The following is a 16682-nucleotide window of genomic DNA, read 5'->3' as shown; positions in this document are numbered from 1 at the left end:
GGTCCATTCCTGTCATGGTATTAGAAACCCCAAAAAACGTAGCGAAATTAAAAATGCAAGAATCAGGGACAAAATTAAAAAAAATAATAAAGGTACTAATGTTCCAAATTAGGGACAGATTTAAAAAAATTGCACTTGCAAACTTAGAAAGTTGCTAAAATAACAGGTTTTGCATTTGTATGCATTTTCTGTAGGATATAAAGTTTAAACTTAAATGTCTGTCATTATTTAGTGATTGCAGTTCTCAGTGAGTTGCCAGAAAAAGCACGTTTTTATGAGGAACTGACCAAAAATATGAGGCAAAAATATAGACATGTGAAATTCTAGACAGTTGAAAGGTATGTTGCCACACATCTGTAGCTTAGTGACCATAAAGCCCAGCAGCCCTTCTGCTTTTTTGGTCGTCCTTTAAAGGGGTATTGGCAGTGTGCATGGCTGACTATTTCTGTCCCCCAAGATGGGCCCACCCATCCTCCCTGCCTTTGCTGTCAGGCTCCCAAACCAGTAATCAAATCCTAGTTGCCTGTGCCAGAATCGGGCTTTATCGCTGTTTGATACTTTGAGCACTGAGTGAGTATTGATGATGAGCATGGGTTTTGCTTTAGCTACTTTACAATTTGTTTCTAATTATTAAAGCGGTGATGGCAAAAAATGAGAGGTTTATATAAAAAGTAAAACTCTCTGGTAGTGTTTGCTTATTGAATATGCCAAAATGTTTTTATGAGCATTTTAGTATTCAGTATCACTTGAAAAATACTAGAGTTTTGAAATCAATAAATAGCTGTTGGGTTGGGAGGATGGCCTAATGGTTAAGGTGGTTGCCTTACAAACACAAGGTACAGGGTTTGAATCTCACATGGGATAATTGGCTAGGCTTAAAATGGCTCACAAGGGTAGTTAGCCTAGTACTAATCTAATCTAATCTAATCATTCCACATTTGCACCATAGTATGTATTTTTGCCTTTAGGCTAATCATTTTGCATTTTTTTCAGTTGTTGATTTGCCATGTGATCTGAAAGTCAGCATATATTACCAGTATTGCAAACACCTGACTGACATAGCAAGAATCACATCAGCAATGCTGTTTATCACCATGGAGCCAGGGTTGGGCAGAGTAGCACAAAATATTTTTTTTACTACAGACTCTAACGTCATTGATACGGGTGTGCACCATGGGAGTAGAACATTCATATTCAGTACTTTTACAGGCAGGTTGCACATATTACTCCTGGGGGACAAGCACTGAATCCCCCTTCTCTGACCCAATGTCCTTAACCACTAAGTAAATGCCAGCCTGATTGCATGCCACTTCTAAGTAAGAACAGTATCATGTCTTCCTAGATGTTGATTACTGGTGAGACATTCTTACCAGTAGGATGCTTAAACATTTCTCAGGATGCGAAGTGCTCTGAGCATCTTGGTGCCATATGTAATGGGTCATCCACTTTTGTTCATAGGTAGGCACTAGGCTATCTGCCCTGGGGCCTATACAAGCCCAGCCAAAAAGGTACCCTGGCTTTTGCCACCCAAGAAAATTATTTTCCTGTGCCACTGTCGAGCAGAGCCACAGAGGTGATCCCTGGGGTGAATTTCCTATTTCCCATCCAATCATCAAGATTTTTCTTGAAGAGTGCTAATGAGGAGCTTTGTTTGATATAGATAGGTAGTTTATTCCAAAGTATGGGAAGTCTCTGGGACAGGAATCTATCCCTCTGGCATGTTCTGTTTATTGTGGTGACAAGGTTTATGTCCCTAGAAGCATGTAGCTCGGAGGGGTTGGGATTTCTTTAAGTGGAGCATGTCCAACAGCTCTGGGTTTGACATAGCTTTGTATGTTAGGCAGAAATCACCTCTGAGTAGGCGATATGCGTCGGAGTAAAGCTGGAGTTTTTTGAGACTGTCTGCGTAGGGCATCTGTTTGATGTCGGTAATCCTCTTTGTGAGGTATTTCTGGAGCCTTTCCAGTTGTTGTAGATGTCTTGCGAGGTACATACCAAAAGGGGTGTTGTACACTATAATGGGTCTAATGAGTGATGAGTAGAGGGGAACAATGACCTCTTTTTTTTTTTTGGATGAGAAACCTTTTGTGATGAGGTGTGCCACGTAGAAGGATTTCCTGACTACTGTGACTATGTGATTATCAAAGGAGAGACTACTGTCCACCTGTGTCCCAAGATCTCTTATCACACTTTCGGTGTTAAGTATACTACCGCCTATGTTGTAGTTCATGGGTGCAGAGTTTTTACCAAAGGGGATGACAATGCACTTTTTGGCATTGAGCTTGAGGCCATGGCTTTGACACCAGGCATCTGTCTCAGTGAGGCCCTTTTGTAGGATGTCCACATCTTTAGGAGTTTTGATTATGGCTCCTAGTTTGCAGTCATCTGCGGACTTCGTTAGCCAAAGACCTTTTGTGTTAGCCTGTACTTCAGAGAAGTAGATACCAAACAGGAGAGGACCCAGGATTGAACCCTGTGGTACTCCACTTGTCACTGGTCTGAAGTCGGATTTGGAGTCTGCTACTTTCACAGTGTGGGTTCTGTCAGTGAGCCAGTTGGCAACCCATCTTGTGACATAGGGATTTATACCTAGTTTAGTGAGTTTATCTGTAATTCCAGAGTGGGGGATGGTGTCGAAACCCTTGGCAAGATCTAGATAGGTTGTGTGAACCACTTTACCCTTGTCTATGGCTTTGGTGAGTGCTTCAAAGAAGTCTATTAGGTTTAGGAGACATGATCTGCCTTTTACAAACCCGAATTGGGTGGGGTCCAGAGTTTGGAGAGTACCAATGTCTTTGTTTATAAGTTCCATGATGATACGTTCCATGGCCTTGCAGACCAGGCTCGTCGGGCTAATGGGGCGGTAGTTCCCGGGGTCCGTGGTTGCTCCCCTCTTGTGGAGTGGGATAACTGTCACTGTGCACCATTCAGCAGGCACAAAGCCTGAGGTGAGGCTATGATTGAACATGGTACTTAGGTGGGGTTGCCAGTTCGTTCTGTAGTTTATGTAGAACGCAGCCTGGGATGTTGTCTGGTCCCATGGATGCTGTGTTCTTGGCTTTAGAGAGTGTGTTTTTTACCTGTGCAGCCGTGATTACAGGAATTTAGCATTCTTCCGGTATAGAGATGGGCACTTTAGGGGGTGAGAGGGGGGTAAAGTTAGCACTAAATCTATCTGCCAGGATGTTGGCAATATCAGTTGGGTCTGTATATTTAGTGCCATTGTGCTGCAACTCAGAGCAGATCTGAGTGTTGCCATTGAGATTCGTGACATAGCTATAGAATGCTTTGTGTTTGTCTTTAGAATCAGTGGCGATTTTTTTTTCGTAACTAGCTTTGGAGGATTTTATCAGGGATCGCACCTTCTTATTGAGGCTGACCAGGGAGCTTCTCCACTCATGGGATTTTACTCTCTTTTGCAACATTTTCTTCCTTCTGTTGTACAGTTTGTTTATGGCAGGGGACCACCAGATTGGCTTCCTTTTTTTTAGAGGATAGCGTCTTGGTTCCGTTTGGGATAGCACGATCCATCTCATGTAAGTGCTTATAAAGTGCAGTTGTGTAGGATTCAGTAGTCGTAACTGTATTGTCCATCTGCATGGGTGTCATGAAGTTCACCACTTCTGTCTTAAGAAGCATGAAGTTGGCTTTGGAGAAATTTTTTACCATGGTTTCCTTAATGGGGGGTGGGGGCAGGATGCAGATATCTAGGGTAATTAGCTTATGGTCGGATCGGACCAATGAGGTGTTGACTTCAGGTGTGGAACACCGGTCACTCATGTTGGTAATGACTAGATCTAGGATATTGTTGTGCCTGGTGGGGGTGTGGATAAGTTGATCCAAGGCATTGGAGTTTATTGAATTCCAGAAAGTGTTGTGCGAAGGAGTTGGTACATGAGTAGTTTTCCCAGTTAATGGTGGGGTAGTTGAAATCACCCATTATTAGGGTGTTTGGTTGAACCCTAATATTTTCTAATACAGCAAGAAAAGAGGAGTGGGAATCCTGGGGCATGGTGGGTGATCTATAGCAAGCTACAATTTGGATTGCAGTTTTGCCCAGAGTTAGTTGCACTTGGATAACCTTGGCTGCATTATGCTGAGTCTTTTAAAGGTCAGGTCAAGTGTACACAGTGGGTATCACTGGTATTTTGCAGAGTGGAGTTGTGTGCATGTATGGGCCTAAATTGTGTTTTGTGCACTGCAGCCTGACAAGGCATACTACACCAGTGTCTGCATTGTGTCTGCAGTATTACACACTGTGCTCTTCATTACACTGCTTCTTGCCTGGTATAATCAAAAGTTGTGGGGTTTTTATACATCATCCCAATTTATGTTTAAACATTAGAACAGTGTTCATAGGTTCCAGAAGTTTTAATAATTTGTATCCTGTTTTAGTGGCAGATGTTTGGAGCTGAAAATGATTTTTGTTTTGCGTGGCCCAACCCATTAACCTGTTTTGCCACAGAAAGGTTTCTTGTATTATGGGATGTAAGTCATCGTAAAAAGATGTACAGTATCATTATTCAAGAGTGTGATGTAACTCATTGTGGAAAAGGTAACCTAATATTCATGAATAAGGTGACGTCCAGTTTGTTAGTCTGAAGCTGACCTTTACCCAAAGATTATAGGTTCATAGGTGATTACAAGCCTAACAGTCTTTGGAGATCTTTTTAAGCCTAGCCATGTTTTCCCATTTATAAATGACACGATAAATTACCCAGGGACATTTATTTCATTTATTTATTTTACATTTGTTGACCGGGCTAGTCTTAACTGGATATATGTCCATTTTCAGTAGAGGCCCGGGGAGAAAAGCTCCAAACATGAATAGTGACGATGTTAATCATATATAAAAAGGCATGTAAAATCACATACATCTAGTTGGGTTTAGGTGGCAGAGCATTTACAAACTGTCTCTGTTCAGCAGGGGCATAGGTGTCAGTCCAGGGGTAAATTTCCATTTCCCCTTTTATTGGTCCAGGTTACATTTGAATAGGATCAGGGATAAACTTTGCTTCACGTGTATTAGAAGCCTGCGCAAAGTAGGGGTACTATCTGAGACATGTACCTTTCCCTTTAACATGTTCTATATATGTTGCAAACAAGGTTTAGGAGGTACTTTAATTTGGCATTTGTAATACTGTTAGACTTGCACCTTTGTGGCAAGTCCATTGCTACTGGATCAAACAATGCCTTGTAAGTTAGGCACAGATCCCCCTCAATAGACTGAGTATAAAGCTTTGAGGGGGTGTACATATTCTATGTGGGTAACACAATGTATTCTTTTTGTGAGGTACACATATGGGTATTGCAGTTGTTGCATATGCCTGGTCAGGTACAAACTGAAGGAGAAAACGTTGTACTCAATCACTGGCCTAATCAAGGATGAGTATAGCAGGACAATGACATCCTTGGACATAAATGCCATATTCTTGCTTATATGTTGTGCAATGTACAATGATTTACTTACAGTAATGGATACATGATGACCAAAGGCCAAGGTATCCTCATCTTTTTTAGCTCAGGAATGTGAATTTAATTGCAAAGTAGACTTAATTCAGGATTCCTTTACTACAGACTGATGGCTACTTTCTTGTTTCTTTCTGATGTTCTCTTGTAGGACTAATATGGAGAAATGGATTCAAACACATCAAATGTTTGGCTTGTTTTAAAACTGGCCATCAAAACTCTGTCATCTTCCAGGGACAGGAGCGAAGTTATAGATGCCCTTAAAACCATAAAGCGTTTCTTGGGTGGAACTGAAAATCCAGTGCCTGTGAAAGAGAGAGAGGAGTTTGCAGAAACCCACTTTTCCCGATTCTTGCAGTTCCTTGCAGCTAACTTGAACAGAGATTGGTTGGAGTTGCTGACAACTGATGAGCAGAAGGAATTTTTGGATGCGTTATTTCTTCAAGGACCAGCTGACCAAGCTTTTCTGGTGCTGCTAGATGCCATTATATCTGCAAGGTAATACCTGAAACATGACCTATGCCCATCTTACTGGATAGCCATTTCATCAGATTTTGTCAGGTTTTACTTGTAAGGTATTTTGTGTGTCTGTTTCTGTTTGCCTTTCAGTTTGTCCTCCAAACTGTAAATATTACCTTTACCAACCTGGTAAGATATTTTGTGGCAGCTGCTTTAGGTGGCCATGTATCTCTAATGTGATTCTTTGGCTTGTTCATTTAAACATTAAAACAGCAGGAGTTATTTTAATTTTCTCATCACTGGACTTAGCCAGGCTTATTTGCAGCTCCTTATTGTATCTTCTGGCCTGAAGTGGCAGCATTTACTTAAAAAGTGCTAACACTAAGTGAGGAATTCTTTATGAGGAGTGTTCATTGAATGTCCAATGATCATAATTGCAGTTCATGGTACAGTGTAGCATAAGGGGGGCTATATGCTAATTATGCAATTGCAGTATGTTAGAATATTTCCTCTCTTTGAGGTACAGTAGTTTGGAATTGGGAAGTACAGGGGGGCAAAACATGTCTGCAAAAACACTTAAGCATGTAGCAACTGGTTCTGAAACTCCTTCTGTTTCTATCAGAGTTATTTTTTGTAGCGTTGAGGGAGCCCTTTGTATGTGCTTTTTAGATCTAGGTACATAGTGATCTCTTAAATGTTTTAGCAGTAGCATTTCAGATAAGCATCTTAGTGTTGTCTGTAACCTACATCACTATTGGCTTTTTTGACTTATGTAAGTTTTTAATCTTTGACAAATCTAATATTTTAAATGATAGGTTTATATCCCATTTTTTTCCGGGGAACTAATCAAGTTTCATATGTTATTGTGAACATACTACTGGAAGGAGCACTGCTGTGTCACAAAATTTGTCGAGTGCTTCATCTGGTGTCTTTGCTACCAGCTCTGTAGCACAGAGAATTGCAGCTGTCACTGCAGCCACAATGACCTGGGTTTGGCTTGGGAGCCCTAGTATTTCAGTACCTGGTAAGGGTTTAAGGCTGAGTGGTCATTGTCTGCTTAACCATCTCATGTATTCAGCCTAGGCCTACTGCATGGGCACCACGTAGCAGTGGCTGGGCCAAGCAGAGTGCATGAGAAGGCTGTTTAACAGCTGTTTAAGATGGGCAGTGGCCTGATCCTGTAGGGGATTAAACACCATCACAAGGATTTTAAACATTATTCTGTTTTTAACAGGAAACCATTGCAGATAATAGATTATTGGTGTAATATGAGTATTTTTGGAAGTCTGTAAAAAACCTTGGTGCCCATTTGTGCTCTCACTATAGCCTATCCGATGTCTCTGAATCCCAGCAGACAAAGTACATCACCAAAGATCGAAGAGGGCACAGAAGGGTAGATTGAGGACGGGGCGGCACCAGCCATTGATGCAGCTCATCACAGACACTAGGATCTTTGCAATAAATACATACTGAAAAATAAAGCCTACGTGCAGGTACTTAACCTAACACAGTGACTGTTAAGTTGTCCAGATAAAACAAAACAATAAAGTTGGTATTTAAGCAATAAAAGTAATTTGTAATATGCAAGTACTGATAGTTTCAAGTTAAATACAGCAACATCAAGTCATAGTAAGATAATAATAATATGTTAAAAAACTTGTCAAGATAGACTTAATTTCTAGTTCATTAGTAGCACTGTGCTGAGACAAGCCACACCAAGTCCAGTACAATTTGAAAGCGCAAGAACAAATAAAAGTTGCTGAACTCATAGTTCTAACAAGCACTGAGACCAAAACAAATCAGTTGCTAAATCTCCACTCGGACACTATGTGATCCAGAAGCTATTGTAGTAAATCATTGTGGTGCAACAAGAACATGACTATTGCAAATTCTTCAGTAGTAATAGTTCAAAAGAAGTGAAATATTTTTTTCAGTTTGTTCTTGGTTACATATTAACAGTATTTAACGTTATTACAAGTAATTTCAGATTTTTGCAATTATTTTCTAAATAAGCAATGAACAATCAACTGTATACAGTACTTACACTGGATGCACAAAATTATCAGTTTTAAAACCATTAAATTAATTAAAATACTAGATTCACAGTGATTAATATTTTACATTAAATTGTATATTATCAGGTTGTTGGAGTGAAAGTTTATATTAGTTTTATGTTTAGCTAAGGATTAGAGATGAAAATCTTTGTGAATGATCTTTGTTTCTTGATCTGAAACAGTGCCTTCATTACTTCATTTATCAGTTTGAGAAAATTGGCAAATTGAGGAGAATCAGTACATTCCAATATATTAGAGTTTTTCTTGATTTTACCAAGGTGGTCCATAGTAGCACTGATCTTTATTAAAAAATGAAGATAAAGGAATATTGGATAACATAGTACTGCTGCCTGGTAACCGGAAAAGAGAAAGGCCTAAGATAAGGTTTATGAATGTGGTGAGAGAGGACAATGCAGGTGGTTGGTGTGACAGAGCAAGACGCAGAGGACAGGAAGAAATGAAAACAGGTGATCCACTGTGGTGACCCCTAACGGGAACAGCCGAAAGGAGATGATGATGAGATAACATAGTACTTATTGTAGTACAGAACTTACTTGACTGCAAAGCCTGTAATAAAAAGTTAATTTTCCACAGAATTCCTGTAATATTTCATATTTATAAAAACATTTTCCAGTTGGCTTGTAAGTTCATATTGCATCTCAAACAGCCTACATTTTTATCTTTTATATTTTTGTTAGTTTGTGGAGTGCAGAAAACTTTATAATGGCACTTCCATGTGAATATTTTCCAGAACTGTACACCAGAAGTTTTTCTGACTGATTTTAGCATAAATATTTTATTCTTTCTGATATACCATTTTTTTTCATCTTGTAATAAGCATTTTTATAAACTTCCATTTATTCCCTCCTTAATATACTCTAATAGTATTTTATCTAAATTTGGTTGAAAATGCAGAGTAAGAATTATTGATGTGCACTATTTGACACAAACAACTAGGTTAGGAATATTTGAGAAACTGGTCTTCTGTACATTACTAAATAAATATCGTGCATGCATATTGATTGTCAGTATTAACTTGCTGTCACTGAATTCTAAACAAAATACAGATCATAAAACTTCTAAAGATTTCAAAACACCATTCTAAAAACAATTGTACCAGCTTAAGAAACCTTTTCCTTTCCTTTGATCCATCTTCAAAAGGCTAATATCTAATGTTAAACCTTTCAAAATAGAAAATTGAATAACAGCTGGTCTTTAATATTTGTATGCTTCAAAACTAAACTTTAAAAAATTCTTTAAGAAGTTATTAACACGTGATGAATTTGTAGGAATATATACATGTATAGCATTGTATGTAATTATGTATTAGTAACCACCAGTTGTTTTCTCCCACCATTGGAGAAATTACAATTTTATTAAAACTATGTAAGGATTGATGTTAATCTTTCTAGTTTGAATCACTGCTTGCATCTATCTAATTAATTATTTCCTTTAAGGAATCAGCTGTATCGTATGTTTTCTATGTTTTGTAACTTATCAGCTCTATTCTAGTCTTTGAGGTGGTATGTATATGCAATTCTAAGTATCCTGGGGAACCACAACAACTTTAAAAATGCTGTATTAAATCTACTTTATTGTGATTTATTAGGGGAGAGGGACTGTAGGTTTAATTATGTATAACATTTTGGTTAATAAAATTATTTAATGATCTGTAACCTTTCCTCAAAGGAATATATATGCTTATTATAAGTTTGTATTAATTTATCTATTTTTCTTACACTTTTCAAAGTTTTTGTCTAGTTAAACATCATGAATTTTGTAGTGAGATTCCTAAATATTCTGCTTTTTTTGTTACCTGGCCTTAATGAATCCTTAAAGTTTTTAAGTTATTTTTATCATTTAGAGTCATATGTTTGGATTTGGTATTGTTAAAATGAAGCTCAGAGATGCTTTTAGATTTATGGATTACTTCTTGTAGCTCATCTATTGAGGACTTTATATCTGAAGTTAACATTGTGTCACCAGCAAAAAACATGATTTTTGAGTTGCATTATTAGCGCAGCTTCCTGATTAATTTCTGTTGTTGGTTTTCTTTACTATTGGCTTGAGTTTGTCTTTTGGGTGTAAAAACAATTTGATCTTTGTTTTTGATGTGAGGCATAAAAAGTTTTGTCCTACCTACAATAATGGACATGAACATTTTATAATCCATGTTTAATAACAAATTTGGCCTGTATGCTGTACAGTCATTGGGGTCTTTATTTGATTTCAAGGTTGGAATAACTAACAAATATTTCCACAAGGGAGGAGTTCTTGAGTTTATTTGGATATCATTTAGAATGTTGTGAAAGTTAACAACTTTTGAGGGTAGTATCTTGTATATTTCTGGTATGATTCCATCTATTCCTCGAACCTTGTTAATGTCTTTTAATTTCTTAGTAATTTTCTCCATGGGTATTGGTTTTACTAGTATTTCAGTATTTGATCCAGAAGGATTCACTTCATCTAGATTTTCCGTGAGACTTTTAACATGTAAAGCTTTGTCTATATGTTGCTAATGCAGTTTATTATTGTAGTGTTTGAATTCAGATAGAATTTCATTAATATCTGTTTTGATTTTACAATTTTTTGAAATCTTTATACCTGAAATATGATTATATCTTTATTTTTTAGAATTTTTTACCAAGTTATGCATACCTTGCAGGCACATTGCAGATATGAAGAATTTTAATTGTCCAAGTTCTAATAATGTCTTATGAGAGAGCAATGTTTGAAATTGCAGGTTCAAGGATTTTGTTTGTACCATTAAAGCTGTATTTTTCTTTTGAAAATCTCTTTTAGAAATGTGTGTAGTTTTATAAATTCCTACACCAAAGAACCATTCTGCCATAAATCTGTTAAAGAATCCCAGACCATTAATACATTTACTAAATTCATATATAGTATTTTCTGAAAAGATGTACATTTCCTGAAACAGCCAGGTTTTAAAATCTTCAGGTTTTGTCATATTGGTTGGGATTTTAGTTATTAAAGCATGTTTTTTATTGTTAACCAATATTATAAGTATTAGAGTGTTGTGATCATAAATAGGGCATGGAATTATTTTAAAATCTTCTTCTGTTTTTCATTCCAGATTGTGAGATATACATTTGTCAGTTCTTAACTGGCTACCAAAAACATTGAAAACATTATGAGTATATTAGTGATTCATAATTTTTTTTAACAAAAAGAGTCTCTTAGAGCATCTCCATTCAGTTTTAAGTGTGTTTGTATTAGCTGAAATTCATGACTCCCTAATAGTCATAGATTCAGCTGTTTAAGATATAATGAATGTGTTTTTGGCAATTTTAACATCAATACCTAAAAAACAGTGGATATTAACTAAAGTCTGTATTCTGTTACTGAATTTCTAAAATACTATAGCAAACATGTCATCCTTTTCTTCCTTTTTAAATAAAACATTGGGAATAATCAACTTTTTTCTACAAAATGGACATACACCCCTTCTTTTGATTTTGAATGAAGATTGTGCCAATAGTACACATTTGGAAAATTGGAAACTAACTTTATTAGCCTCATTAGTAAGTATCTGCTATAAGTATATTAACTTGGACTTTGTTGAGATTCATGTATTTAAGTAATTTGTCATTTTATATTATTGTTTAGATTATTAACATTGAGTGACATAAATTTTAAATTTATGACAAAGTAGATTTATTGTTGTTCTGAGTAAAATTGGTGAAAAATCTCTGCTTGTTGCTATGAAAATTTAGATAACTTCTCTCAGTATGCTGTATGATTCTTACAAATCTTATTAAAATCAAACTAAAGAGCTTAAATAAATCAAATTGTTTGTTCGTGTCCATCCTGTTAAAATTCATTATAACAGTTAAATAAAGATGTAGTAATAACCTTATAAAAACATTTATGTAAAATCCTTCCTGGTTCCTAGCTTAATTAGGAACACCTAATCAAATTGCCATTTGTTAAATATCCAACCAAGATTGAGTCAGTTACACAAACTGTGTAGGAGCTTGCATGCAGCATTTTGTTATCTTAGAGCTTTATGTATAATAATAAATCATGAAACTCGTACATTAAAATATTGCAAAACATTTCACTAGATGACAGAGTATTCCACTTCATGTGCAAGTCCGAAATGTCTCCCTATCCTTTCTTCCTTTCTTTTACTCTTTCTTATTCTCTAATATATATCTTTAGTATTTGCATACAAAGAAGTTTGAGATTACACAATTTTCTGACTAATGAAATGGATATTGTTAAATTCTGTGTAATAATGTATGCTGTATATTATAACAATACTACAGCTAGCTGTCTAAAAACAGTGACTTGGAAGCGTGTCATTTTAAAATTGAGTTGTTTTAAATTGAAATAATAATTGTATGAAAGTGCAAATGTTGCAGTAGTGCCCTTAGAAGTAAATTCCCGTTAATGTTATAAATCCCAAAGTTCTTAAAATATGTTGTATAGTAGTAGTACTATTAGATTGCCTTAAAGTTAGATATTTTTAGTTAATTCCTATATAAGGAGAGATGACTAGCAAAAATGGAAAAATAAATAAATTCAAGCCAATATAAGTAAACCATTCAGAACACATTTGAGAGCTGATCCTATGATAATTTAAGCAGTTCCTGTTAAACATGAAGAAATGTGTCATTGCCATTTGATTAATAATCACATATGCATGAGAATGCATTACAGTAAAACTTTGTGTTAAGTTGTTAGCAATATGATTACTATTCATCCAGCAGTGAAATACCTGACCATGAAATTGTTATCCATGTTGCAGAGATTAGGAATCCAGCAGTGTAGTGCACTGCTGTTTCTGGAAATATGACAAAGCAACACAGATGTAACAATTCATGAACCATATGCCACTGCAGGCAGACAGCAGAAGACACACAGCACTCCACAGACTGTAGGCAACACAGCTTTTCAGTCTGGAGATAACGCTTTTCAAATTCAGCAGTTACACCTGGTGAAAGTCACAACCGCAGTGAGAATAACATGAGGACTTAATGTGTATGGACATTTATTGATTTGACATTCGATTACCAGGAAAGTCCGACTGGGTAGGAGACCATTTTCAGTGGAGGCTCTGGGAGAAAAGCTCCAAAGTATTAAAACAATAGTTTTATAGTCTTCAAAAAATAATGCAAAACATCTACAGTTTAAATAATTATACCAGATTAGACATAGGTTGATATGAAAACATAGGTTAAAAATAGATACAAGTTAAATATCAGCGATTTGATATTTACAGAAATTTTAGACAGTTTATAGAGAAGTTAAAGGTAATCCATCCTTCCATCCATCCACAACCCCAAAGGGTAAGTTTGTATAATACAAACAGGAACTGCAATATGAAGTGGAAGAAAACAGGCTTATGGTAAATTTAGAGAGAAATTGATGGAAGTAAAGAAGTGAATGAAGACAGGAGAGTAAGGAGGTGTAAGGTGTGACAGGTATTTGTTCAAATTTAGGGATATAGTTTATCCTGGTGTTGAGCAAGAACAGAGCCTGGTTTTGGCTAGGCAGTCTTATCAATAAGTTAATCCAAAGCAGCTGACTTGCTGATTTTACCTGCTTGCTTAATTTATGTCAAAACCAGCATTGGTAAGAAGACAGTAGCAACTACAAGTAACCGAAATGTCAGTAGTAGTTTTTAGTATGATTTGTAATAGCAAAATAAACACTACAGTACTGTATAAAACAGGTTTTCCACAGTGAGTATAGTAAAGGACATAGCAACAACAAACAGCAGAGTACAGACAATTAGCCATCAAGCCATTCAGGATAATAACATTTTAAAATGTCCATCACTAGATTGTCATTGACAAAAATGTGCAACACAGCCAACTAGCCAGCAGCAGATTAAGCAGTGATTGCTCTGTCCACTGCTGCCAGTCACCTTTGTTTCCTGTATGACCACTAGAATTGAACAAGTCACTACAGATGGGAATGATTTCTGCATTTCCTATAGTGTACTCCCTTGGATGCACACTACACCATCCTTTTGTCCTTGCCTCATTCCTTTCACATTGCATTGTATGATTTTAGACTTGATTATAAAATATGTTTCTTTTCACTCCTTTCCTAGCCTTCCTATGGCTAGTCCTCATAGCATTTTGGGTTGATCCCTCCAGTAGGCTTCATAATATTGCATTAATATTTCATTTGCTGTTACGTTTAGAATCTCACCAGGTCACAAGCAAACTGATGTTTAGTGTGATTCCAATGTAACGTCTTGAAACACGTATTGTAAACAGGACTGGTCCTGATACTGATGTAAGAAGCACTTACACTGTTTGACTTTTTTCCAGTTTCAGTTAAGTCTCCCTCCTTTAGGGTATTTATTTAACAGGTGGGAGGCTTGGACTTCAGTATCCCATCTTTACCCACAGCCTAGTAATGAAATTGTCATAAAAAGAATAGAGAGTTGACAGTGGAATACAGAAGCAGTTGTGTCATTCAACAAGTAAACCGTGACTAAAAATTCTAGATAACTAAAATAATGTAAAGCTAAAACAATTCTTACATGATCAGAAGTAAAACAAGCTCAACTTGTAGTGTTCTAATGGCATGTGCCAATTAATGGTTAAGTGATGAATACATTTTATGGGTAAGTATATAGCCAGCTGTAATGATTCAGAATTAATAAAGCCCTCTGCTTCCATTTAATCAGTTAGTGTCCCATGTACCTAAGTAATCTGGACCACCATCTTAATTTGCCAACTGTAATTCTTTAAGACACAGCATCAGAAGCCTTGATGTAGTTTGTTTGCACCACATTCATGAGATTTCTTTGTCCACTTTAAGGGTAATTGAGAATTGGATCTAGCTGGGTTGGCAAAACCTCTGCAGTGTGAAACTATTCTCCTGCCTTTCTGCAAAAGCAGTGACATTCTTGAAGACCACTTGACTTCCTCACAGAAACTTTTAACTAAACTTCCCCTGGGTGAATGTGAAATTAGAAGGCCTCTCAGTATGCATATCCTCCCTAAAGTGAATCTTGTATGGTGGTGCTGCTGTTGCATTATTCTTTTTCATACAACACTACTGCTGTATCCAAAAAGAGCCCGACCAGGTTTTACAGTGAGTCACTGGACAGTGCTGCCAAATCTGAGCTCAGGTGGAGTTAACGCATCTGGATTTTGCACTTTACTTCCCTGGGCTCCCTTGAGTACTTTTTCTATATCCTCTCTGGTTATTTTTGCATCTTTTTAATTTGTCCCCAACTGTGCCCTCTCTATCCTTTTGTGCTAGTACTGTTTATGTTGTTCCTCTGTAACTACAGTGGTGGTGATTGTTAATATATCATGCATGTATAATAACATTTAGTATTTCTACCTGATATCTAGCATACTCAAATTCTCTCCTTTTCCAGTAATGTAGTGTCCTGCCAAATTCACATTCCCCATCATGACAAAGGAATTTGTTTTAACATCTCCATCTACTCTACTGTAGTTCCCCTCCCACCCAGTCTTTTCTTTCATTTCCGTCTCATTTTTTTAATTCTATTTTAAATAGCTTTCTTTTTCCATTTTGACTGTCTTACAATACATTAGTTATGCTGGTTGTTTCATGACCTCCATATTTCCTCCTCCTCTTCTTACAGGACTACTTTTCTGATTACATAGAATTGTGGCTGTGAACAGTTAGTACAAGTGGTACAGATGTTACAGCTGCTGTGCCCACAAGCATTCCCAGGCTGATAGATTCCACAATAATCCCCTTCAGAATGTACTTTTCTAACTGAAGACTTCAGTTCTTTTCCACATCAAAAGCCTTTGGATGCATTGAGAGGCTATTTCAAATGTATAAAGTTGATTTGTTATGCAAGTCTTTACTTTTTCCTACTACTTCAGACATCGTTTGTCATGTTTACCTCCTTTGTCACTTGTCTGCATACCATACTTTAAGTTTAAGTGTCTGTCTGTCACATAGATCAAAAACACCAGGCCAACATAATGGAGCAGATTAAACTGATAGAGCTGCTTTCTGTTTTAGCAACTCGCAGACAAAAAAATATAAATTTAATTTCCTCACCCAGCGGAGAGTCACCAACTGTGCTAGTAGCAGCTGTAGCTTCTGTTAATAAATGCTGCCTTGTCAAACAGATTCTCCTGGCATATGGACACCTGACACACACACACACACACACACACACACACACACACACACACACACACACACACACACACACACACACACACACACACACACACCTTTATGACACATAAGTCTCTAATTTGTAGTGGTTTAAAGACATCAAAAAACTGTGCCAGAGAAAAGCTATTCATAACCATTTGATGTCTGAAGGTTGCATTAGATGAAACAAGGGCACTACTTCTCTTTTGCCAGGTTTCCTAAATCTGTTTGTGAAAGCTCTCCTGTTAAACTGGTTAAATTTTGGTTGTTTTCCCTTTCATATCTTTTTACTTATTGGGACCACAGTACTCAATGTTTTAATCATCTTTTCTAGTACACATTTAAAATGTGATGTTAGTATAAGTAGGGTAGTACTGTCCTGCGAATTGTCTTGTAATTATATAAAATAGTATATGCACTATTTGTTTAAAAATAAACAATATTACATATGTTTAAGTAAGAAATACAAAAATTATAAATATATATGTACACACACACACCCACACACACACACAATATTTTCTTCACCTATCAGGGCAGCATTTCTACTACTGTTTATAGTGCAAG

At 36.6% G+C, this 16682-nt stretch overlaps 1 protein-coding gene across 1 annotated transcript in view; it reads left to right on the top strand.

The window, feature by feature from the left end:
- Positions 1 to 16682, top strand: part of TELO2 (telomere maintenance 2) — a 1490787-nt gene that overhangs the window by 23743 nt on the left and 1450362 nt on the right. Inside the window, exon 2 of the mRNA XM_044089295.1 lies at positions 5621 to 5967. Within this exon, the coding sequence (XP_043945230.1) occupies positions 5636 to 5967 (332 nt within the window). The 5' untranslated portion in view covers positions 5621 to 5635. The remainder of the gene's footprint in view (positions 1 to 5620; positions 5968 to 16682) is intronic.

The sequence above is a fragment of the Protopterus annectens genome, chromosome 12.part0, assembly GCF_019279795.1.
Source record: "Protopterus annectens isolate FY-2018-M chromosome 12.part0, PAN1.0, whole genome shotgun sequence".
Taxonomy (NCBI): domain Eukaryota; kingdom Metazoa; phylum Chordata; order Ceratodontiformes; family Protopteridae; genus Protopterus; species Protopterus annectens.
This window is presented reverse-complemented; position numbering and strand designations above follow the sequence as displayed.